This window comes from Ostrinia nubilalis, chromosome 25 (genome assembly GCF_963855985.1).
Source record: "Ostrinia nubilalis chromosome 25, ilOstNubi1.1, whole genome shotgun sequence".
Lineage (NCBI taxonomy): Eukaryota > Metazoa > Arthropoda > Insecta > Lepidoptera > Crambidae > Ostrinia > Ostrinia nubilalis.
In genome coordinates, this window is record NC_087112.1 from 7,622,534 (window position 1) to 7,646,649 (window position 24,116).

The 24,116-nt window shown below is 35.0% G+C and overlaps 3 protein-coding genes across 3 annotated transcripts in view; 2 read left to right on the forward strand and 1 right to left on the reverse strand.

Moving 5' to 3' along the window:
- The window catches only part of LOC135084099 (tyrosine-protein phosphatase 69D), a 53,432-nt gene extending 46,760 nt beyond the window's left edge, over positions 1 to 6,672 (forward strand). The window contains exon 30 of the mRNA XM_063978844.1: positions 1,788 to 6,672. Coding sequence (XP_063834914.1) covers positions 1,788 to 1,859 — 72 coding nt within the window. The 3' untranslated portion in view covers positions 1,860 to 6,672. The remainder of the gene's footprint in view (positions 1 to 1,787) is intronic.
- A 3,138-nt stretch (positions 6,673 to 9,810) lies between these two features.
- LOC135084216 (protein lethal(2)essential for life-like) lies at positions 9,811 to 10,641 on the forward strand. Its single transcript, XM_063978953.1, has one exon. It carries the CDS (start codon positions 9,925 to 9,927, stop codon positions 10,546 to 10,548), a length of 624 nt encoding a protein of 207 aa, XP_063835023.1. The 5' UTR covers positions 9,811 to 9,924; the 3' UTR covers positions 10,549 to 10,641.
- Positions 10,642 to 18,802: 8,161 nt separating this feature from the next.
- LOC135084206 (protein lethal(2)essential for life-like) lies at positions 18,803 to 19,603 on the reverse strand. Its single transcript, XM_063978942.1, has one exon. It carries the CDS (start codon positions 19,494 to 19,496, stop codon positions 18,957 to 18,959), a length of 540 nt encoding a protein of 179 aa, XP_063835012.1. The 5' UTR covers positions 19,497 to 19,603; the 3' UTR covers positions 18,803 to 18,956.
- Positions 19,604 to 24,116: the final 4,513 nt, after the last annotated feature.

Here is a 24,116-nt window from a genome sequence, read left to right on the forward strand (position 1 = left end):
GCTACACAGGAGTTGCAGCGGTGGGAACGAGAGGTAGGAATAGTCCTGTACCTTACCAATAGCTATCATAATGCTTTGGTAAAGCGAGACTATCCCCGCCAGAAGGGCGGGGCCTGCACACTAAAACCCGACGGCATCTTCTGGAACCATTGAAATGGAACCGCGATTTAGTCCTAAAATCGACATTGGTCCGCAGCTCCGTCTTATGCAATGTATAGCTCGCTCTTGAGCAAGCCTCTCCAGCTTTTAAGATAATAGTAGTTCTCCTCAGGTCATCCGCTAACGGCGTACTGGACACTAGTGCGCCGTCGCTTCCCGGCCCACAGTGTGTTATGGGACTGTATAAACGGACATTCTCATTGATTTGATGAAACGTATAGAGCTCAGTTATACAAACATGATAGTAAAACTCCCGTTTGAAAATTCCACGTAGTTTTCGCGGTATAAAAATTCAAAGTTACCTATTTTTTTACTTCAAAATTATGCAAAAATATTCTCACTCGTTAACTAATAACATTTAATTCAGAATTGTTACAATACTTCATAGAGCTCTTAAAACTACACGTAATAAGCGTATTAAGTGCTTCGTAAACGCATTCAGTTAATTAGGAAAAATGATTTTAGTGATTTTTGTTTTTATTTTTTTTCTCAATTATATCTTAATATATGCAAACATTTTTAAGTGCAAGATATAGTCTGATATTTAGTCTAATTGCATAAAAAAAATCAACTTTAAATTCCGTGATATATTTGAGGAAAATCAAATTGAAAATATGCGCAATATAGAATTGTAAATTTCCCATCACTTTTTAATAGCAATATTTCTTTTGGATGTTTAAATATCATCAGCTCGATTGTACCAAATTATTGTATTGACATTCGATTTACATAGGTTTCAAATCGATGAGAAAATTATTAAAGGTAGGATAAATTTCGACTTCCTAGATTAGTTTACATACTTTTTTAGTTAGTTACTTACATACAACTTAAGTTAATATAAGAGTGTTAAAAAAGAAAAATAACTCGACTTGAGAACCTCCTCCTTTTTTTGAAGTCGGTTAAAAACAATGTGAATGTGACTTTTTAGAACCTTCAACACTATGCACATAACAGGCGGGATTTGAAACTTTTTAGACATGAATTATTCCTTCCAAAATTGTCGACCCTAGACTCGTAAAAATTTTATTAAGACGTTTTATGTTTTTTCTCAAATATATCACGGAGTTTAAAGCTGATTTTATTAATACAATAAGATTAAATATCAGACTATATCTTGCAATTCAAAATGTTTGCATATATTAAGGTATAATTGAGAAAAAAAATAAAAACAAAAATCACTAAAATCATTTTTCCTAATTAACTGAATGCGTTTACGAAGCACTTAATACGCTTATTACGTGTAGTTTTAAGAGCTCTATGAAGTATTGTAACAATTCTGAATTAAATGTTATTAGTTAACGAGTGAGAATATTTTTGCATAATTTTGAAGTAAAAAAATAGGTAACTTTGAATTTTTATACCGCGAAAACTACGTGGAATTTTCAAACGGGAGTTTTACTATCATGTTTGTATAACTGAGCTCTATACGTTTCATCAAATCAATGAGAATGTCCGTTTATACAGTCCCATAACACACTGTGCGGCCCTTAATTTTACTTTTTGTCTAATTCAACTCTATATAAAAATAATACACACCACTAAGCGCAGAACCAACTTTAATTAGGTGGATTTAGAAAACCCGAAATCTAGATGAGAATGAAAAGAACGATAATGTTTTTCCTCCACAGTTGCAGTACGAGTTTTTACATCGTGCCATTCTCAACTACGCGGAACTTCACAATCTACTGGAGGACAGTTAAACTGCCACGCCACAGTAACTATGGTTTTCAACTAGTATTTTACAACGTCAAATCCTAAAATCAGGCGATTGTGTATACCTTTCTTTATCTCGAGGGTAAAAAAGGAAAACTAAAACTAAATTGGAGGTAGTGTCCGGAATTCTCAAGTATTTTAACCTCAATTTAGCGCAATAAAAACGACATAAAATAAAAACGTTGATATAATTTCAGCTTTATATCAAGCTGTTTAGAAACGATATTACGACGAAAACTCTCTGTTGTGATTATTCGGAATGTTACGACTTAATTTTACGTTATTTTTAAGTTAGCTTATTATTCGATGATAATTAATTACCTATTACGTAAATATTTGTATAGAAAAGGCGCCGTTTTGGCAGACCCGAGTTATTTCATCGTTTCCGAGAAATCTATCCTACTTTTACATACTTTTTTTTTAATTTGACATAATTTTCCTGTTCTTCAAAGGCAATCAAAGACATCACTATAAAGTAATTTACTAATTTGACAATATTGTAACAGATTTCAATAAATAACAGATTATAAAATTCAATTAGCAACCGAATCAGAGTTTCCAAATAATATATCACCAATTTGACATAATTATTATGTATATCATTAACTTAAGTTTTGTGTCTATTTGCTAGACGTGGCTATACAATTCCATAGAATAAATTAAAGTGTTTAATTATTAATAATACACATAAAAACATAGCTTTAGTTTGCACCGACGCTTACCTTGCACTTTCCCAAAAAAATGAAAGAGATAGACAGAATATGTATCAAAATAGCTTTTGCAGATGCTCAGTTCAATATTTTATACATATAGGTGCTTTAATTTTTACATTATGCCTTTCTTACGAATTTACACATTATTTTAATATTTTTTTCGTATAAAAATCTATTTTTTCTTACGTTTTGTTATCGATATGTAAGTTGTGTACAAATCATTGATATACATCTGATTGTAGGTTTTTTAATCGTAGCTCTTAGATAGGTTTAAATAAAAATCCGCTTTTGCTTCAAACCATTTATGGAAAAACGATCTTTTTCCCATATCAACACGGTCGAGAACGGTTCTGCAGGCTCGGCCAATGTAAGTCTGTTGTTGAATACTTTCAAGGTCAACATTTTACTGAACGTTCTTCAGGATACTTACGTTGGTTCTCAAACCATACCACCATAGGATAGATCTGTCTTTATCTATAAAATTAGACTTTTATTATTAGTTCTTGGTATAAATCATACCAAACTGAATCGTGTCCAAAGAAAGGGTTAGCTGTTAAAATATCATGAAAATAAAAAATAAATTTAAAATAATACTACATATTTATTTTGATAACGAAAGAGGCCATATGATTATGCATTTGTATTCAATTTAGGTTATTTATATCGAGTCACTATATAAGACTTACATTTTCGGTATAAATACGGTGAGGTTTTTAAAAAAGACCTTTTAAAAAATGTTAAGGCCAAAAGCAAAATTATACCCCAATGTTAGCACAAATTTTAATTAAAGGTGCGTGCATACTGTAATGTTTAAACTAAAGAACTATTTCTGTACTATGTAAATAATCCCTTTTATATGAAGTGAAGGAACACGTTGTATCAGTGTGCACCGACCCTAGCGACGACATTTTTGATGTATTTACTATGATTATTGTTTTTTTCGTAAGATTAAAGCAGGGCTAATATTGTCACGCCTGTGGACGACTGTCTAACTTATATGTATTTAGGTAATAAGCTATGTAACTAGATTTTGTATGAGCTAAACAAAATATACAATACGTTGATGTTGTTGAGTGTACCGTGTTGTAGGTGTACGCTTTGGTTCTTGAAAATTGGCGTTATAGACAAAACTCGAATGTAACAGTATTAGAAAATTCATTCATTTTCCATTGATAAGCATTTTTGTTCACACTAAATATTATGGTTTAAACTGTTAATGGCTGTATTAAATAAAAAATAATGAGGCTATAAATCATTATATAGTGTGTATTACCATTTACAATCAGTATTTGATGTTAAACAAAACTAAAGACACCGTCATAGAGAAAACTATTTAGACAGTTTCAAAAGAGTCAAAACGAACACTGCAACATGGCGAATGATTCACGCAGTGGCGCATATTCACTATGAGCGAGTGATTGTCGTCCTTAAGACAAAGCGATGAGGTTTAGTATGCGTTGTGTTCAGTGCCACTGCTGTGACATGTAAGGGGCCACATCGGTGGTGGAATTGGAAGCCAGGGATAGTCAGCATTGGTCTAACAAAATGAAAAATGTCACGTATAATGTCCTGGAAAAGTATCAAAACTTAGCGTAAAAAAATGCTGGCCGTCTCTGGAAATTTAACACGTTGACTGTCCTTTGTTATATCTTGTGGAACAACTCAGACAGATTCCAGTCTAATAGTGTCGTAATTCACTCCAAATGATTTGCTATTCCGTAACGTTTGTGGTGGTCAACGTGTTAAATCAAAAGTTGGTGTTATAAAGGACTTGCACGATCTTCCCTGATACCATTCAGAGGTGAATTTTCAAAATAACAATCGTCTATGGCCTATTGGCCGACCCCCTTTTAGTTTAGAAATTCTTCTTAGTTTTAAATCCTAACATGCCAAAGTTGTTCTGAAATAGAATAAGATAAAGTGCGAATTCTGAGACATATCACTTATCCTTTTCTAGCCCGTACAGATAAAAGAACAGATTCAACCTTCAAAAGATTAAAATTAAATATAACTCTCAGAATGAGCTAATGAACAAGTGGAGTTGTGATTTTTATAAAACAACAGGCTTCCATGTAAAAGAAGACTCACAGATCATATCAATATGAAACCATTTTGATACGAATTCGAATTTACACGCACAAGATATAGGTTTAAGAATAAACCACCGCAGTTATGATGATCTCACATGCGTTGTGTTCAAGTTAGTTTTATTCAGTACTATTACTATTTTGTAATTCGTGAAAATGTGCAAAAAAAACCATTCATAGTTTTTCTTACGGCGGTCACTGGTTAAGTTTGATTCGTATGTCCATTTTGGATGCCCAATGAGGTACCTATTAGACCAGTAATGTAACTGCCATTTTAATAAGAGTATATTCCTATAAAAATATGTTGTCACTAACATTTTAAATCTAGTTTTCAGAATTTATATTAAAAATAAGTCGTTCGTTCATATTAATTGTATATATAAACATACACCATCATATAAATTGTAAAATAGTAATCGTACGGATTGGGAAAGCGTGCAAGTCCGAGAGTGACTGATATTATGCGTGTTTTTATTTTAGCTTTTTGTATCTATATAAAAAGTAGGGATGTTACAACTTTTTTTATTAAACAAACGTAGATAGTAAGTTAGGTTAGACGATGTTTGGCGACAAATAAATGTGAGTATTGTGGGCGGGGAAATGAGGTTTGAATATTTTTGAACTGTTATTTCACTGTAGGAAATTCTATTGTAGAATGTTTTCTTCGGTTTTAACTTGCCAAAGACTGTATCACTGTGTATGTTTTTTGTTCAATTTGATCAAGGCCAACTACCTGGTGAGTCTTCTTTATTATCAGATGGTAATGAAACTTCACGTCAAACTACACTTTTAAAACATAATATTTGATTGTTTCTTTTATATCAAATATCTCATTTACTTCTCACAATACAAAATACGATCAGGATCTGAACTACGAATATTTCTTGCATGTATCACAGTATACCTTATTTACCTTATTTTATACACTCGACTTATACTGCGGTGCATTGCAAGAACTATCTGCAGTTGCAAATACCGCTATGCCGGTACCAGTTACGTTTATACAAAAGATCTTGTGTCTTCGACATAATTTTGTATAGAAATGTATAATGTTTAGCTGAAACTGGCCATTGTTTAGAAGTCAAGCTCAGCTTGGTTGTTTGTTGGCAGCAAATGGGATCGGAATTGTTATTTTTCTAGATATTGTAATGTAGTTTTCATAAAAATATCGGGAGTGAAACCAACGTTACAAAACAACGCTCAAAAAACTAGACTCGATCTTAGTCATAGATTATGTCCTGTTATTGGACTAAATATTGAAATGTGATCAATCAAAAGCCTAAGTCTATATTTGAGATTGAATCATTGAGCATTGAGACCCTTGATATTATAGATTTCTATAATTGCACATCAAAGAGTTGAAAAAAAAGTAAAAATATACCAATTTTGATGCCGATCTGCTGTCACTAAACACACTCACCCCGATGCTTAACTGTAGTGGATACTGACGCTTTTTGTAATTATAAAACTACAAATCAAATAGGCTCTAACTTCTCTTAAATTTACGTTTCGTTTACAATAATTTTGTGACATGTGCATTTTTTTCTTTCGATGTAAAAATTACATTCTGTAATACGTATTTATTTATATGTACACTGCAGTTTATATATTTATAATTTTTATGATTATTATTTTACACCAATACTAATTAATAATGCTCAAATATTGTATGTTTTGTAGTTATTTTGTATTTTTACATAGTTTTATATGAAAATCTCAACGTTTGCTCAGAGTGTGCACATGTTACATCTTATCAGTTTATGCAAAGTTTGGTATTTCCAGAAAATTGATGATGTGACGAGGATAAAATTTTATAAGGTGTTTATTATAATTTTGTAAATATTATATTTAAGTGCATCTACCGAAGCTATTTAATTTAATGTACGCAGTCTTGACAGTCGTGAACCTGATGATTTAATTTTATTATGTTTCTAAATCTGTAAATAGATAATGCAGGTCGTGTCATACAATATTTTTGAAAATATACCACTATTTAGAAACTCATGGTTTTTATTTAATCACCTTCACTTTTATCAATAAGATGAAGTTCCTAGCTCCTAGAACTAACAATCGCATAATTTCCTAGCAACTATCATGACATGACAGAGAAAACACTACAGTTTAAAGTGGTTTAAAGTTGTGCAATAACAAATTACTAATAATAATCTTTTGAAAAAAAATTATAAAGAAGAAAAGAAACTTATAATAAGTTATAGCCAATGTCTAGCCCTCAATGTGATAATGATAAAATTGGTCTATCATGCTTTATGGCACTAACTATTTATTGCCTTTGCCATACATAACTACGTAGAGGGTTGATGATGAAAAAATATTTCAAACATTCTAAAGCCGCGAGAGCCTTATAGAAGAAAAAAAAACAATCAGAATTGACCGATTGCCTCTATTTGATTGCGTGGGCTTTTAGAAACCTACCTATCAAAAAGTATATTTTATGAATGAAAACCAAATGTTAAAAAGACAATGCCGGAAATTGGCGTCTTTTTTTTTCGCGCGGCCATAGATTTGATTACAAAATAGTGTAATAAACCAAACTTACTATGACATGTATACCTCTAAACTCAGTCTGGACTGAGTTACAAGCATTAGAAGTTTGATGATTTTACATCCATACAAAATCTGGCATTGCCATTTACAACTTCCATTCAAGAGTTGCGCAACGCAATCGGTAAAGTACATAATGTGGTAGGTAGTTAGATATTTCGTTTCGAGCAGTTCGGGAATATTCGCGAAAAGGGCGGAAATTCAAGTCATTGACTGTCGTCATAGCAACTCGTAAACAATACATCGGCAAGTTCAACGCTCTTATTGTCTGTAGCGTAAAGTTGAACATTGATTCGTTTTCATTCATAGAAGTAGTGCTAAGCAATACTGCTACTCCCCACTAGATGTCGCTAACAGTTCAAAATGAAAGCAGGCAGAGCTACTTAACATTTTTCACATTGAAAATATTATGTATAACACATTTTAATGAAACTGACAAAAAACTACTTTAGCTAGTTTTCATTAATTAAAGACTATGAACAATTTTTACTACGAACTTAAGAAGGTCCTATATAGCTGCCTCTTTGTTTTTGTTATTCTTCGATTTATCCACTACTGTATTGAAGAATGTCTAGTAGAGATCGCTACTAGTAATAAGTCTGCTGTGCCTGTTATTTACTACTGTTTAGTTAATTTAACACTAGTATTGTATTATCTGTGATTTAACTTTATTATAATTTGTGAAACTGACAAAAATACAAACTTCGTTCTGAAATTCCGATTTACAACCAAAGATTCATAAAAATATGAGTGTTAACTAATAGGTACGGATTGTCAAAAATGGGGATTACTAATGTTTGGCCAAAAAACGTTTCCCAAATTATCACATCGCAAACAACGTTTCGCAAATTTTCATTTGGCAAATTCTCATTTGGCAAAACAACTTATTGCAAATTTTTAATTCGCAAATGTCGTTTTTGGCATATTATTGTTTAGCAAATTATTGTTTGGCAAAGTATGTTTAAATATTTCACGATAAACTATTTACAAAATAATTTGATTGTCGCATAGAATGGACTACAAATTAGCTTGTGGTTATTATTTTGTTTAGTGGGTAGATAATATAAAATTTGTTCTAAATTAATTTTCATATTTCATTCTTTTTATCGCCAAATGATTAATTAAACAATAGAGGTGATTCTAGCAAAATTACAAATCTAGAGCCATTTTCAGTTTCGTTGTTAACGAAGCGTTGAATGGCGCGCCCGAAGCTTAGTTCAAACGATCATTGCAAACGTTGTGATAGGGATAGAGACATGCGATTTTTGGTTTTACGAAGGTAATACAATAGAGAATAATACAAAGTAATAAAAACCACCGGTTATAGGGGCATTTTTTGGAGCAATTTATCAAATAACCAAAAAAACACGAATTTAAATGCAATTTTTTTTTAAAAAGTATCATTTTTTATTAATTGTTGGCTTTTTGTGTATTTTATGTAATTTTTTAGTATCGCCTGTTATTTAGCATTATTACTGTTTTTATTTTATCAGGATATACCGCTTAGTTTAAAAGTTATTACGTTTTCTTTGCAATAAGTAATTGGAAGAAAAAAAATTCTATAAAAAATTAAAAAAAAATCTCAAAAATTTTTTGACCTCTTTTTTGTCGATAAAAATAGGTCTAGTTTCATCTATTTTCATATGTACACTTTAACGTGACTCACACTGTATATAAACATTTGCCAAGTAAAATTTTGCTAAATGATAATTTGACCAAATGAATTAGTTGCGAAAAGTACAGTTGCTAAAAGTTCATTTGGGAAATGTAACTTTGTCGATAAGTTGTTTGCGAAGTGAAATTTGGCGAAAAGTAATTTGGCCAAACGGAAGGATACCCAAAAATGGACTGAGTTAATTAATAAAAATAAATCATTGTTGTAGTGTTCTCGCGACGCACTGCTCAAAATTAAAGCGTCATTAAAAAAGTTAAAGCCAGGAAAATATATCTAAGTGAGGAATCAAACATGAGATCCACAGCATTTAAGATGATTCGCCGCGCCACTACGACATTATGGTGTGTGTGTGTCCGACGTCCGCGCGTTCGTGTGGCACTTAAATGACCACGAGTAAAAGATTCGTTTTTTTTACTCGGTTGTGTTGTAGGAAAAACATTAACAAGTTGGTGAAAATAAATTAAATAAAAATTTGATGATGGTTTTATTTTATTTTAAATTATGATGATTAAATTACAATCTAAGATTACAATAGTATTGTGATACCTATAACAACTCTTGTTGTCATTTATGCACCTCGCTAAACAATCGCTTGGTATTTTTATCAAAAATAATTAATCAATGAAGGAAATGTCCAGACTCCAGTCGTAAGAACAAGATAATTTTAATAAATAAACATACACACGTGGTCGTTCTGCAGTTGGACACGTCTGTCTACCTTATTGATATGAGAATATTTTTATTTTCTGTCTCTTTCCCGTGGTATTGATACAATACAAGAGTGAGCAGGACCACAGGTCAATGTTCGAAAACACAACTCGATAACTCGAGAAAAGCCTTATCTGCGCAGCCGAGAAATTTCCACTAGCCGCTAGATGTCGGGAGGAGTATAAAAGCGCATGAAACGCGCGCATTTCAAGTGAATTCAAGTCAAGCTCTACACATAGTCAAACCAAAGTGAATCAGTGCAACTTATTTGTGCATAGCGGTGCATTTTTGACAAAAATCAGTGAAGATGAGATCGTTTGGAGGATTTTCTTATTGCCTAACGTTGGCTATCATATTCTTCGGAATTGGCTCACGTAAAATAGCATTCGGCGATGAATGTCCCGGCAAACAAGACAACAAACTGAACGACCAGGCTTTCGGAATGGCGCTGACACCCGACGACTTCTTAACCTCCATGATGACACCATGGATCGTGCACGATTATTTCCGACCATGGAGGCAACTGGCTTCGATCGCGAAAGACTTGGGATCGACCATTAAAAATGAGAAAGACAAGTTCCAGATCAACTTGGACGTTCAACACTTCGGACCTGAAGAAATCACTGTGAAGACTTCGGATGGGTATGTCGTGATTGAAGCCAAGCATGAGGAGAAGAAAGATGAACATGGCTTTGTGTCTAGGCAGTTTGTGAGGAAATATGCGCTACCTGAAGGGGCGGAGTCCGAAAACATCGTCTCAGAGCTGTCTAGTGACGGAATCCTAACTATTACTGCTCCAAGAAAGGTCATCGATGACAAGGGAGAGAGAATAGTGCCAATCACCAAGACTGGACCAGTCCGAAAAGAAGCTAAAGAGGCACCACAGGAAAATGGTTCCTGCAAAGCCAGTGACAAATCTTGTAAACTGTAATTTCTGCATTTATTATTATTAATAATTTAGGACTAGTCATTTGTTGAAGACTTAATTAAGTTCCAATAAATTATTTAAGTTTCTTTAAAACTACTTCCTTGTTTCATTTACCTACCCATTCATTATAGGTATACGGACCTAACTCTTTATAATAGGTACCGAGTGAAAATTGACCTTATTTATTTTTCAGCTGAGTTGCACCATCTTATAGTTCCAAAATACTGAACTGTCCTATCGATGACATTGACAGCGGGGCGCCACCGTCAATACCGAATCGCTGGTTCCGATTTTTGCCATGTTGGAAACCATAAAGTTGAGCGATGGTAGCGCCCCCCTGTCATTGAGTTTGGCGGGACAGTTCAGCGTGGGTCATCTATACCAATCTTACTTTAACTTTGACAAACGTCAATTCAAACTCGAACATCAATAAAATGTAATCATACAGGGTGTCCCAAAAACAATGGATAACCCTGTAAAACCATCGATAGGCCTCGCCATGGTCTCCCTAACATCAAATTTTGACCCTAGTAAAAATATCACCGTTTTCCAGATTTTTAAGTTTATGTGCATTTTTAGAAAATTGCCACCTACGATTACTTTTTCTCATGCCATTTCTACAAATGAGGATATTTTTCAATCTAGTTTATTTTTCAGTCTAAGTAGCCATGAGATAAAAATAATACAGAATACATAGGTTTGTGATAATACCTTTTTAGAATCTTAACTTACCAAAGAAGTTTTTAAGAATAATGGACACAATGGACTTCCTACATTTTTTTATATGATGGCTGATCAAATGTGCAAGAATTAATTATTCCTTCTCTTCTGCGATTTCTTTAATTTTTCATACTTTTCAACTAGTTTGTTGAACTTTAATATTTTCTTTTCATAGCCTAACTATCCCTTGTGATGAGGATGAGGAAAAAAACTAGATTGAAAACGGTGATATTTTTACTAGGGTCAAAATTTGATGTTAGAGACCATGGCGAGGCCTATCGATGGTTACAGACAGGGTTATCCATTGTTTTTGGGACAACCTGTCTATTAAGTAAACTGTTCATTATCATGTTTAGGTACTATAAATATTTTCGAACATTGGGCACTGCCAATATATTTATGAATTCGACTGTACTTACCTACTAAATAAAAAGTTATCTACACCGTTTCCTTTATTGTGATTATTCTACTTCTCATCAACTTTTAAAGGCAACATTTTAAAACTAAAAAACAACTAGCCTCAAAATTATGCTCCCCTACTTATCCCATTGCAACTGCAACATTCATTATGTCAAAAGTCATGGGTTCGACAATCACCACTAAATACAAACTTTTGTGTGAACAAAAATACCTATCCGATGTCTGGCTGTACCCATAATATCGTCAGTTGCAGGTTCACTTGGGGTAACTGACAAAATACAGTTTTTCAGTAGAGCCGTTTAAAGTTTTTTTTCGTCTTAAATCGGACATAACTTTTTTCCTATTTAACATTTTTTAGATCTGTTTTTACAGAAATGCTTAGAATTCTACGCGGTTTTAGATTAAATAAAAAGAAAAATCGAATATGTATTAGTTAAGGAAATAAATTGCAGTTACACCAATGCATTTTTGTACTTTTGACAGTTACACTGGTGGTGTAAGTACTGCCCAAATTAAAATAATTTGATGTATTTGCTGGGTTTTGTTTACTTAGTTGCTGTATAATTTATGTAAAAGTATTAAAAAATAAGAGAATTCATGAAAAAAATAACATTTTGTCGTTTTCTTTATTTTTTTTTAAATTTCATTAGAAGTAATGTTTATTTTATTCATTAAAAATGTTAATAAAGCTACGAAAATCAAGAAAATATGTGTATTTAAGACAGAAATATTGAAATAACTAAAGTATTACTGTGAAACTAAGTAATTTCAATATTTTTTTAAGCTTTGACTTACCAATACCGTATTTAGCTCTACGGGGCAACTTAAACTGAAAACAAAATGGATTTAATTTTCCACCTCTTTATAGCAATGTTGAATTAAGGTCATGAGTACTACAACAGTAAAAGTAACAGAGTAACAACAGGTTAATGTTAGCAATGCGTAGTGACGCCTAATTGGCTGGATAGTTGCTCAATTTCAATTTTTTTTTGTTGAGCTAACTTTAACTTCTTTAACTGATACTGCTGGTATAATAATAGTACAAGTTTTACAAAACAATAAAACTTGTATTATTGAGCAGAGACGATGCACAGCATCTGGTGAGAGATGCGTCTACTTCCGGTGTAGTTTTTTAGCATTTTATACCTTAAATGACGTCATTTCCGCAATTATTTAATAGGAATTGATTTGACTTACTTCCGTTTGCCGCCATTTTAGTCACCTGGGGGCGAGCTTGCTCGGAGTTCTTCATAGAGAGCTCACCAGGAGGCCTTCTTGGGATGCTGTGCATCGTCTCTGCTCAATAATACAAGTTTTATTGTTTTGTAAAACTTGTACTATTATTCGGCATGTGACGATGCACAGCATCTGGTGAGAGACTTGTTTATTAGCTCCTGGTGACTACTTACCAATGGCGCTATGTGATGAAAGTTTTCGAGTTTCTGTAACAGAACTAGATTAGAACATGATTAATTTCAGGGTATTAACATGTTTTGTTCTAAATGCACAGTGAGAGCAGCACTAATATCACAAAGTAGGAGGGTTTGTACTTTTGTATGTTTGAAATGAATAAACTGGAAAGCTACTGAACTGAATTCAGAAATTCTTTCCTCATTAAAATGCAGATTGAGTGTGTATTGATATAATTTGCCCGTATGGCAGTAAGATTCATGCGAGTCATCAACATAAGTTTATAATACAGCCGTACGATGTGATTGAAGAGTATCCAACATGCATGCTTTAGATCTGTTGATTGAAAGTTATTAATTAAATAATATGTTATTTGGTGTATCGGTCGTAGATCAGTTAATAAAAGTGTCTGCCTTATAATATTGCTATTATTGTTCTGCCTACACCAATATCTCATCAAATAATTTCATCTATATGGCTAAATATCACCCAAATTAAAGATGCCAGAACGAAGTCAACAATGCCAGGAGAGGTTTTAAATCCAACATCCTTTATACTGTTTTTATCCATGTAGATTCCTAGCATTACTTGGTGTTGAAAAAATAAATAAATAATGTGTTATTATATTCCGCTGTTCGCCTCTGCTCGCCTGATTCCAGTAACTTACGCAACCGTAACAAGGGCATACCTATGTTGTTTTTTTGGGATTTGCTGTCATTTTTCCCAGTTGTTTGTATGATGCCGTAACGGTGCCGAACTTACTCGTAGGTCAAGGTTTATTAACTTAATCTTGAAATTATTCAGGTGAGACTATGTTTTGTCATGTCAGCAGCTGATGTAGATGGTAGGAGAAAAATATACATATTAAGCTAGTCTACGAGAAGCCTCGTAAAGGTCACATTTTAGATACCTACTGTTGGGTTTAAGGCCTTTACCATGAAGTGAAATTGGTTAAGCTTTTATGCTTAGTAAGAAAATTAAAGTTATCTTTAATATAGTTTTAGATTAGTAATACCAGCCCCCCTAGACAAGTAGCACTTTTTGATCGAATCGAAAATTGGATACGTTATAACTTCATATAGAAAAAAAGAAGGCTAATCGACCATCCTTCGACTGGTTTGCGATTTTAAAGTAAATTTTGTCTAGACCCACAGGGCATAAAGGTAGTAGAAGAGTAGATAAACGATTTAGTCTAGCAAATAAATCTTGCTGTCGAGCTTCAAGAGGTAAGTATATAGCTACGACTGTTTTCCTTAGGCCATTAGTTTAACCACCAAGGCCAGGTTATTTTATAAGTTTTTAAAGTGGATTTTTGCCAGGTATGTTTTAGGAACGATACCTTATTACCCCCAACTCAACATACTAAAAAATTACATGTTACCTGATCCTGACGTGGAGGTCACCATGTGGTAAGAACATGGTGGAGATTCTGTATTTTGAGGGTCGGCCTCGAACCCTAAGAAAAGAGCTGAGAAAAGCCAGAAAGGTCACTTCGAGGTGCTAAGCAGGTACCTTTTGCTGTGGTGAGAAACGGGACAGCAAAGATTTAGCCTAGTTTACCACCATAGCCACCCTGGTTGAAGTCGTTGCAAAGGCTGCTGGTGAATCTCTGTGGGGTCTCTGGATATCCAGTTTCCCGAACTTTTGGAATATTTACCTTTGGATTTGAACCCAGGAGATGCCACTAAGTAGGTTGTTTTCCCCGTAAATCGACCTAGATCGTCAGATAAATTTGATTGAATCGACCTGGGAGATAATATTTTGCGCTGTCAGAGCTATTTTTACCCGACTGAACCGAAAGGAGGTGATGTTTTTCAAGTTGAAAAGTTAGAGAGACAGTTCCAATAGAGGCTCTGAATGTGCCCCTTCCTCCCTTAGTTTCGAGTATAGGCTATGCTTTGATTGTCCGATAGCAAAATTAGTGAACGCACATGAAATGAATGAAAGAATGAGAAATCCCCCATCGCTGATTATGATTTCTGATATTTTGTAGACATCCAGATTGTTGTTAAGAGATGCTGAGCTGGAGTCTTGTGTATTGGATCGGTTGTGTGGGGTCGAGTTGTGATGAGCCCTCACTGGAGATCAAGCTTACCATTATAGGCACTTGTTGAGTCGTATAGATTTCGTATTTACCGACTAAATCCTTAGAGATGACGACTTGTTGAACCTGAGTTCACGTAATTGACAAGGTTTAAAGTGTTCCAGAAGATAAAATGTTACACACTAACCTTCCGTTCTAGTAGTTGCTGTCTCGTCTGGTTTGTCAAAGGTGACGAGGTTTAGTAAGTAGTTTGTGATTGTATTAATGTTTTTCGGTATGCAGTAGAGAACGAGAGATTGATAATTTTAGGGTACCTTGACAAGACATGCGGAGAGGCCCGCGGTGTCTCTGTGATCGGTATCTGCATCCAGATTTAGAATTTAGCATTCAACTACTTCAGATCAGATCAATACTTACATAATTGTATCTACTGATTAGGACGTTTAATAGAATAGGTTGTTTGGTCTGTCCTTCTTGCGAAGGAATATTGTGAGGAGCAGGCTCATGCTGAGCGGTGCCTTATCTGGTAATTTCAGCACCTGTTTTAACAGGATTTCGGTTTATTTGGTCAGCGTTAGACAGTCAAGAGTGTTAAAACGCTGAATAAAGCACGGCGTTGAAGGGACAAGCACCGGCTTGGAGGTGAATGGCAGACGCATCCCTGGAACCATTGTCAGATAACAGGTTGACCTCCGCAGTCTGATGACGCCTGCCACTGCCTAAGATACGCTCAAAGGCAGCCTCCGTAGAATTTGCTGAGTGGAAAGTCACTTGACTTTGCTATTCTTATTTGGTCAGCGCTAGACAGTCAAGAGTGTTAAAACGCTGAATAAAGCACGGCGTTGCAGGGGCAAGCATCGGCTTGGAGGTGAATGGCAGACGCATCCCTGGAACCGTTGTCAGGTAAAAGGTTGACCTCCGCAGAATGATGACGCCTGCCAATGCCCAAGATAGGCCGGTATCATTTGACTTATTGGTCGTCAAGGGGACCTGAAGGGACTGATTTGGAATCCTTGGCTTTTTGTTCTAAATCAAAGGGAGTTATTTTGAGGCTTATGTATTTGCTTTAAAGATAATAAGATGTGTAGGTAAAGGTTACTTACTTATTAGTATTTGACGATTTGTAAGAACTAATTTAATCAGTCTAAGCAAATAAAGATATTATGTTTTGATTTTGCTTGAAGTGACCGGCTAGAGAACCAAGGTCGGATTATTTTTTAGATATCACTAGTACGAGCACAGGGTGATTTTGCCGAACAAAAATCCAGCACTGGGAGGGTGCTCCTCGCACAATGCTTATTAGGAATTTTAGCCAGGATACGCTCGTGACATGTTCAAATTCAAATTCAAAAACGTTTATTGCATGTCACATTACAATTTATATGTTGTTGCAAAATAAAAGTATACATGTTCGATGCACTTAGCACATTTTTTCATACTTATTAAGCTTCTTGATTTGCAAAAAACATTAGAATTTATTAAGAAACTCGTACCAGAAAGAGTTATCGTTCGATTGTGGTGATGCTAACAACGTATTTTGATTGGTAATGTTTGCGATTGGGGCTGACGGGGCTGCCGTTAAAATTGTATAAGATGGTTGTGGGTACGTTATTCAATCTATTTATACAATATAGAGATTCGCGAGAATGCTCATTTGATCGAAAAGAGTGTTAAAGCTATCAGAATCCCACGTACCTCGTTTCATCCGTTTTGAATCTCGCCGGGGTCCGAGTTTCTCCGGTATCCGACGCTCTGGGTCCACCTGCTCGTCGTCCGGAAGACACTCGTCCCCTTTGGCGCCGACCACCATCACGTACATGTCGTTCGCGGTCACACACGCGCGGTCAATTGCACTTTTTAATTTTAAACTTAGTATTAGAACGTTGAGAAATAAATTATTTCAGTAAAAATCTGAGCAGAGTTTCTGCTTACGATGTTGCTAGTTTGGAAGTTAAAGACGCTATATGAAGAACTCCGAGCAAGCTCGCCCCCAGGTGACTAAAATGGCGGCAAACGGAAGTAAGTCAAATCAATTCCTATTAAATAATTGCGGAAATGACGTCATTTAAGGTATAAAATGCTAAAAAACTACACCGGAAGTAGACGCATCTCTCACCAGATGCTGTGCATCGTCACATGCCGAATAATAATGTAATATGCCTTAAAACTTTCTAAATTCCTATTTTATTTCATGTTATAAACCTTAGCAAATCAGTGTAATTGCAAAGTTTTGTAGCAAAATTTTTACATTATTACAGATACACCAATTCAACCTGGTAAAATTATTACAATGTCAGTTACACCAAAATTATGAAGGAAATCTGAAAAGTTCACACCTGAAAATGTCCATGTAATTGTATTTTTTTTCAAGCTAGAATTTTTTTACGTATACCATTCGAAAGAGCAGAAAAAACTAAGAAAAACTGTATATTTAACTCAAAAACCGTATTTTGTCAGTTACCCCAAGTGAACCTGCAACTGACGAATATTCTCGATAACACTTAACACATCATTCAAGATTTTTTTTGCACCAATTACACCTGTAGGAAACAAGTTATATGCCCATTATTTTATAGCCTGACCAGGAACATAAAAACCCTGGCATAGAGGCGCGTCAATTGCATTTGATAGTGCAACACTGAGTACAGTCGTACCTGTGTTAATTAATAGGCTAACTTTATGTATCAGGAATCAGGATTCAGGATTACGGGCTAATTTGATATTTTCATAAATTAACGAAAAAATATTATTATAGGTAACCTGGTTTAAATAAATTAAATGAAACCATCAATCGAGCTGGAAGGATTTATTTTATTATTCATCAATAATCAAATTCAGAACTTGAATATTCAACTGCAATGTTTGCTCATGAACGCTTCAAACTCTGTACTTCTTTCCCAATTCCATAAAATTCAACACTTAGAAAGTGACAAAAAATTTTAAAATGGGTAGTTGAAACAAACCACAGCTAATTTTCATAGTGGACTGTACTATGCGATAAACATGTCAGTCAATTTGACAACCTTTGTCGGAAACATTATTCAATGAAAATATTGTCCGAACCCTTAGTATTTCTCTTCGACAAACACTTTAACACATTGTAAACCACTTTTCTTTCACGACTATAAAAAGATTTTAGCAATTTAATTCACAAAATCAATTGCGCACATTTAAAATAAAGTTTGTTTACACTTTGACAGCAATAGACTGACATGCAAGGTGACATGACAATGAAGTTTTCAGTTACTGTTGCCATTAAAAGAAATTAGTACCATTAGTTTTCCGCAACATGGAGAGGGTTTTTATGTTCCTGGTCAGGCTATAAAAACTTTCTTTTATAGTTTAATCCCGTGGTTTTCTTTCAATACCGGAACAACCAGTTCCGAGAATCTTTAAGAAGAAAATATAAATAATAATATGTATTAGGTTTATGTCCGTTGGTTGTCTAGTTAGTACCTACCCATATTACAAGTTTTGCTTAGTTTAGGACTAGAGGCGCAGTGTAAAATGTCCATTTATTTACTTTCTCCTATGATGAAAAATTTCATACAGAGGTATTTTTTTCTTATTTTCAATACGAAATGAGATGTAGGTAGGTACCTAATTGTTTTTATTTTAAGATTCCTCGCTAATGAAAATAGGATTAAAAAATGAAACTCAAAATGAAGTAGATTTATGAATTTATTACGCTTCACACTTACTTAAATTAATATTAAACTTTTATCAGTCTTTAATCACAAATTAACACAAAATAATACACACACAGACTAACACACAGAGCATGACTTTTTTTATCACAGAGGAGGGTAGGTATCTCTCATTTCGCCTGTCCGTTAGCGTTGGCCTGGGGGTTCTGGTCTTTGATCTCCTTGCGCACCGGCCCAGTCTGCGAAATCGGGACAGACCTTTCATTCTTCAGCGCTGGAGCCACTCGGGGGGCGATGATGGACAGCACGCCATCCGAAGACAAGCGAGATTCCACCGTATCAGGGTTGCAGCCTTCGGGCAGCGCGTAGCGGCGGGTGAACTGCCGGGAAATGTAGCCATGTTCGTCCTTTTTCTCCTCATGTTTACCCTCGATGATAACATAACCGTCAGCCGTCTTGACCGTGATCTCCTCCGGCGAAAAGTGCTGCACGTCCAGATTGACTTGGAACTTGTCTTTGTCGGACTTGATGGTGGAGCCGACGTCTCTCGCAGCGGCCGCCAGCTGACGCCAGGGTCGGTAGTAGTCGCGGTTCACCATAGGAGCCACCGCAGCCGTCAGCAAGTCGTCGGGAGTCAGCGCCAGCCCGAAATCTTGGTCAATCAGGCGGTGAGGGTGGTCGTATCCGAGGATGAAAGGCAGCAGAGACATTTTTCACTTGGTTTGTATTCAAAAAGTTGCGTAGAGTTGAGATCGCAGTGCTTTCGCACTCAGTTGTATTCGCTTGTAGAGCTTGTTCAATAATACTTGTTGGTGAAGCCGGCCGGCGCGCTTTTATACGCTCGACCCGCTGCGACATCTAGCGGTGGGTAGAAAATTCTAGAATCGTCGAGTAGCGATCGTAAACCTTTCCGTGTGTGCGTCGTGCGTTCTCGTAGTGAGCGAGCAGCTGTTGTATTGATTATTATTTCTATTGGGGACCGGCGCGCCGCGAATACGCGAGTGATTTCGCGATTATTCTTTCAATCCTTGCAAGGTTACTGACATCAATACGTAACATAACAATGAATGAATGAAATGAAATGCGCTCATTACGAATTGGATATTCTGCCTTAGTAATGTTATGGCATGAAATTGATTGTTGAGTAAGGTTTCAGCGTGGTATTTTGATGTTTACCTATCTGAAAGTCAGCTGTTCTGTGTTTTGGAACCATCTTTTGCTTCTTCTTTTGAACGATTTTAAGCTTATTAGCCGACTTTTAACTTTGAGTGTCAATGTCATCAGTCATTAGGGTTTCTGATTTCTCGACCTATTTTTTTTCTCGAGTTTCGGGAATTCTCGAGTCCAAAGTCTCGAGTTTTCTCGGGTCTCGAGTCTTTTAAGTAAAATTGTTGAAATCGGTTGAAATTTGATAAAAACACAGGTTTTTTAAATCTTATATACAAAAAAACTAGAATCTACGTAAAAATGAACTGAAAAGATAGAAACAAGACAAAGTGTTCACAAATGCAGTCGGAGACATCAATGACTATTTTTTTTTGTTGGTGATAAGCCGTGTGGTGACGGCAGAATAGAATACATATTTTGTCACCAACCCCTACTCTTCATAGTCCGGTAGTGGACTGTAAAGGGCTGTTGATGATGATGATGATGATAAGTGTACGTTTGATGCCTCCAACTGCATTTGTAAACACTTTGTCTTGTTTCTATCTTTTCAGTACATTTTTACCCAGCTGGGGTTTTTTTTTTTTTGATAATATATTTAATTTAATCTTTTAGTTAAAGAACATCCATTTTGCAAGCTATTTAAAAACCCTTAATTTTGATACCCCACTTGATAGGTTTTGAGATATTTTTAATACATATTATGGCGCCAAAAATCGGCCATTTTTATATTTTCAATTTTGATATATCCAGTGTCACTCTCACAGTCAAAACAATTCTAACGATACCTCACATGCCATAGTTTGTTGAGTTTCACAATATTAGTCAAGTAGTCACCATATTGAATTTTTACTAACGTTATGTCTTTAGTGACACTCACCGGACTAAGAGGAATCGATTGACGTGCAAATCATAAAAATCGACCCAAGAGTTTGCTCTCTACAGTGCTTCAAAAACATACATACATAGGCTGTTAGACACATTACCACTCCTTTGCGTCGCGCAGTCGGGTAAAAAAGGAAAGACTAGACCAATCTAAAAGCAACGTTAACCTATTAAATAATTAAAAACTTACTTTTGTCTAAGAAAATAGGCTTTCAAGAATATTAAAGCTTCAAATTCGAAACTCGAGAATTCTCGAGCTCCGGTAATTTTTTTCTCGTCTCGAATGAAGCCAAATTTCTCGAGTTTTCTCGAGTTCGAGAAAGCTCGAGCAGAAACCCTCATTCATGAAGCATCAATGAAAAATTGGAACAAATAAAACGATTTTCACGCGAACGAAGTCGCGGGCACTTCCATAATATTTTTTATACATTTTAAACAAAGAAAACCAAATGAAAGATTTTGAAGAAACAAAAAGTACTGAACGGATTTCAATTAAACTTTACAGTATTATTGTATACTAGCTTTCCGCCCGCGTGGATTTTTTTTTTGTAACAGAAAAACTTTATCGCGCGCGTCCCTGTTTCAAAAACCGGGATAAAAACTATCCTATGACCTTTACTGGGACTCAAACTATATCTTTGCCAAATTTTATCAAAATCGGTTCAGTGGCTTAGGCGTGAAAGCAAGACAGACAGACAGAGTTACTTTCGCATTTATAATATTAGTATAGAAGTATACATAGAATATTTATGACGATCTGTGTGACAAAATAAATTTCGCGTTGGTGAAGCCGCGGGCAAAAGCTAGTAGGTAGGTCAAATAAAAAAAATCTCATGAGATATTTCTGTAGGTATCATGACGTGACATATAATACTTCAAACACGAATACCTGAATCGTCATCTATCAATAGCTCATGAAACCAGACACGTCTAGACCAAGTTACAGATAAACTGCCTGGCAACCATCTAGCTATTTTTAGCTCAAAATGGCGGCTGCAGTATGCACTGAAGTTCATCGCTCGCCCGTCCCTGACTGAACACAAGTATGCATTGTTGTACAAATGTACAATGCCGATAACAATAACGAATACCTACCGAGCGTGGCTCGTGGGCAACGGAACCGGGACCAGAAAATACCAAAACATTCCAGAAAATTCTACAGTGCATTACTGTTAGTTAACTAATATTAATATAAAAATGTTTAGTAAGGAATGGACTGACCGACTGATATAATATGAAGACATTTTGGTATTTTTTTTCACATTGTTTGAGTTACTTACTTATAGGTACTTTAGTGAAATTATAGAGAGGAAAGATTTGTTTTTTGTATGTTTGTATTGAACAGGCTTGAAACTACTAGACCAATTTCTTTTTTTAAATATTAGTCTTATGCCCGTTTTCACCATCAAACCCTAATTTTTAAGTGACCCCTATGGTAACACATTATTATTATTATGAATTTTGTTTTCATAAGGGTTATTTTAAAAATAGGGATTGATGGTGAAAACGGGCATTAATTAATTAAATTTAAAACATTTTATACCTATTTTCACCCGTGTGATAGTACGTAGGTACTACCATCTACCACCGATAATAATTATTATAAACTACACAACGTAGGCCAAGAAAGCAGGGTCAAAAGCTTCGTAGAATCTTTGGTGGAAGAACCTTTCATAAACTAAAATGTAAACATACAAATAGTTATGCAAACGTAGGCCAAATAAAATCAGCGTATTTTGTAAAATGTATTTTTTTAACGTTCACTTGTAAAGAAGTGAACGCTTTCAAAAATTATTGTTAATTGTGAAAATCTAAACAATATACGTAATTAATAATACAAAAAATCGTTGTTCTTATTCTAAGATAGGAAAAAATCAAATGATATCGCGATCTAAAAGCGCACAGCTCCATCTGTTGGCAATATAAATTATGGTCATCATACACTCACTAATGGTGAATGCAATTTGGTGCACTTTAAATTAATATAATATAAGTAATGTCCTTATTTTTTATATAGTAACATTTATTTGTTTAACGATGTTGCTAATGTGATTCTTTGATATTATTATTATGATGAATGTTTAGAATCGCATGCATGCATAGTTTTCTACAATTTAGGTAAAAAGCGTGATTCATAACATTTTTAATTAATCATCATATTATTATTTACCTAAAACTTTATAGCACAACTAGCGGCCGCCCGCGACTTCGTACGCGTGGATCCCGTTTTACCCCCTTCATCTATCTTACGCGGTTTAGATTTTTTCACACAAATGTTTTTTCCCGCTAACTCCCGTTCCCGTTGGAATTTCGCAATATCCTATTGTAACTAAGCTATAAGTTTACTAAGGGACCTGCATGCCAAATTTCAAGCGTCTAACTTAAGCGGTTTAGATTTTTCATACAAAAGGATTTTCCCGGTAATTCGTGTTCCTGTGGGAATTTCGGGAATTCCTTTCTTAGTGCACCTCTACGGTACCTAAGCTACGTCTCTTATAAATTTCAAGTGCCTACGTTTAGCCGTTTAGGCTGTGCGTGGGTATGTCAGTGAGTCTGTCATACAAAAGGAATTTCCCGCTAATTCCAGTTCCCGTGGGAATTTTGCAATATCCTGTTGTAACTAAGCTTTAAGTTTAATAAGGTACCTGCATGCCAAATTTTAAGCGTCTAACTTACGCGGTTTAGATTTTTTCATACAAATGTTTTTTCCCGCTAACTCCCGTTCCCGTGAGAATTTTGCAATATCCTGTTGTAACTAAGCTTTAAATTTACTAAGGTACCTGCATGCCAAATTTCAAGCGTCTATCTTACGTGGCTTAGATTTTTCATACAAAAGGATTTTCCCGGTAATTCGTGTTCCTGTGGGAATTTCGGGAATTCCTTTCTTAGTGCACCTCTACGGTACCTAAGCTACGTCCCTTATAAATTTCAAGTGCCTACGTTTAGCCGTTTAGGCTGTGCGTGGGTATGTCAGTGAGTCTGTCATACAAAAGGAATTTCCCGCTAATTCCAGTTCCCGTGGGAATTTTGCAATATCCTGTTGTAACTAAGCTTTAAGTTTAATAAGGTACCTGCATGCCAAATTTTAAGCGTCTAACTTACGCGGTTTAGATTTTTTCATACAAATGTTTTTTCCCGCTAACTCCCGTTCCCGTGAGAATTTTGCAATATCCTGTTGTAACTAAGCTTTAAATTTACTAAGGTACCTGCATGCCAAATTTCAAGCGTCTATCTTACGTGGCTTAGATTTTTTCATACAAATGTTTTTTCTCGCTAATTCC

Bases quoted from the DNA above. Each gene is read 5' to 3' on its own strand.
- LOC135084206 (XM_063978942.1), bottom strand. From the start codon at position 19,496: ATGTCTCTGCTGCCTTTCATCCTCGGATACGACCACCCTCACCGCCTG.
- LOC135084216 (XM_063978953.1), top strand. From the start codon at position 9,925: ATGAGATCGTTTGGAGGATTTTCTTATTGCCTAACGTTGGCTATCATA.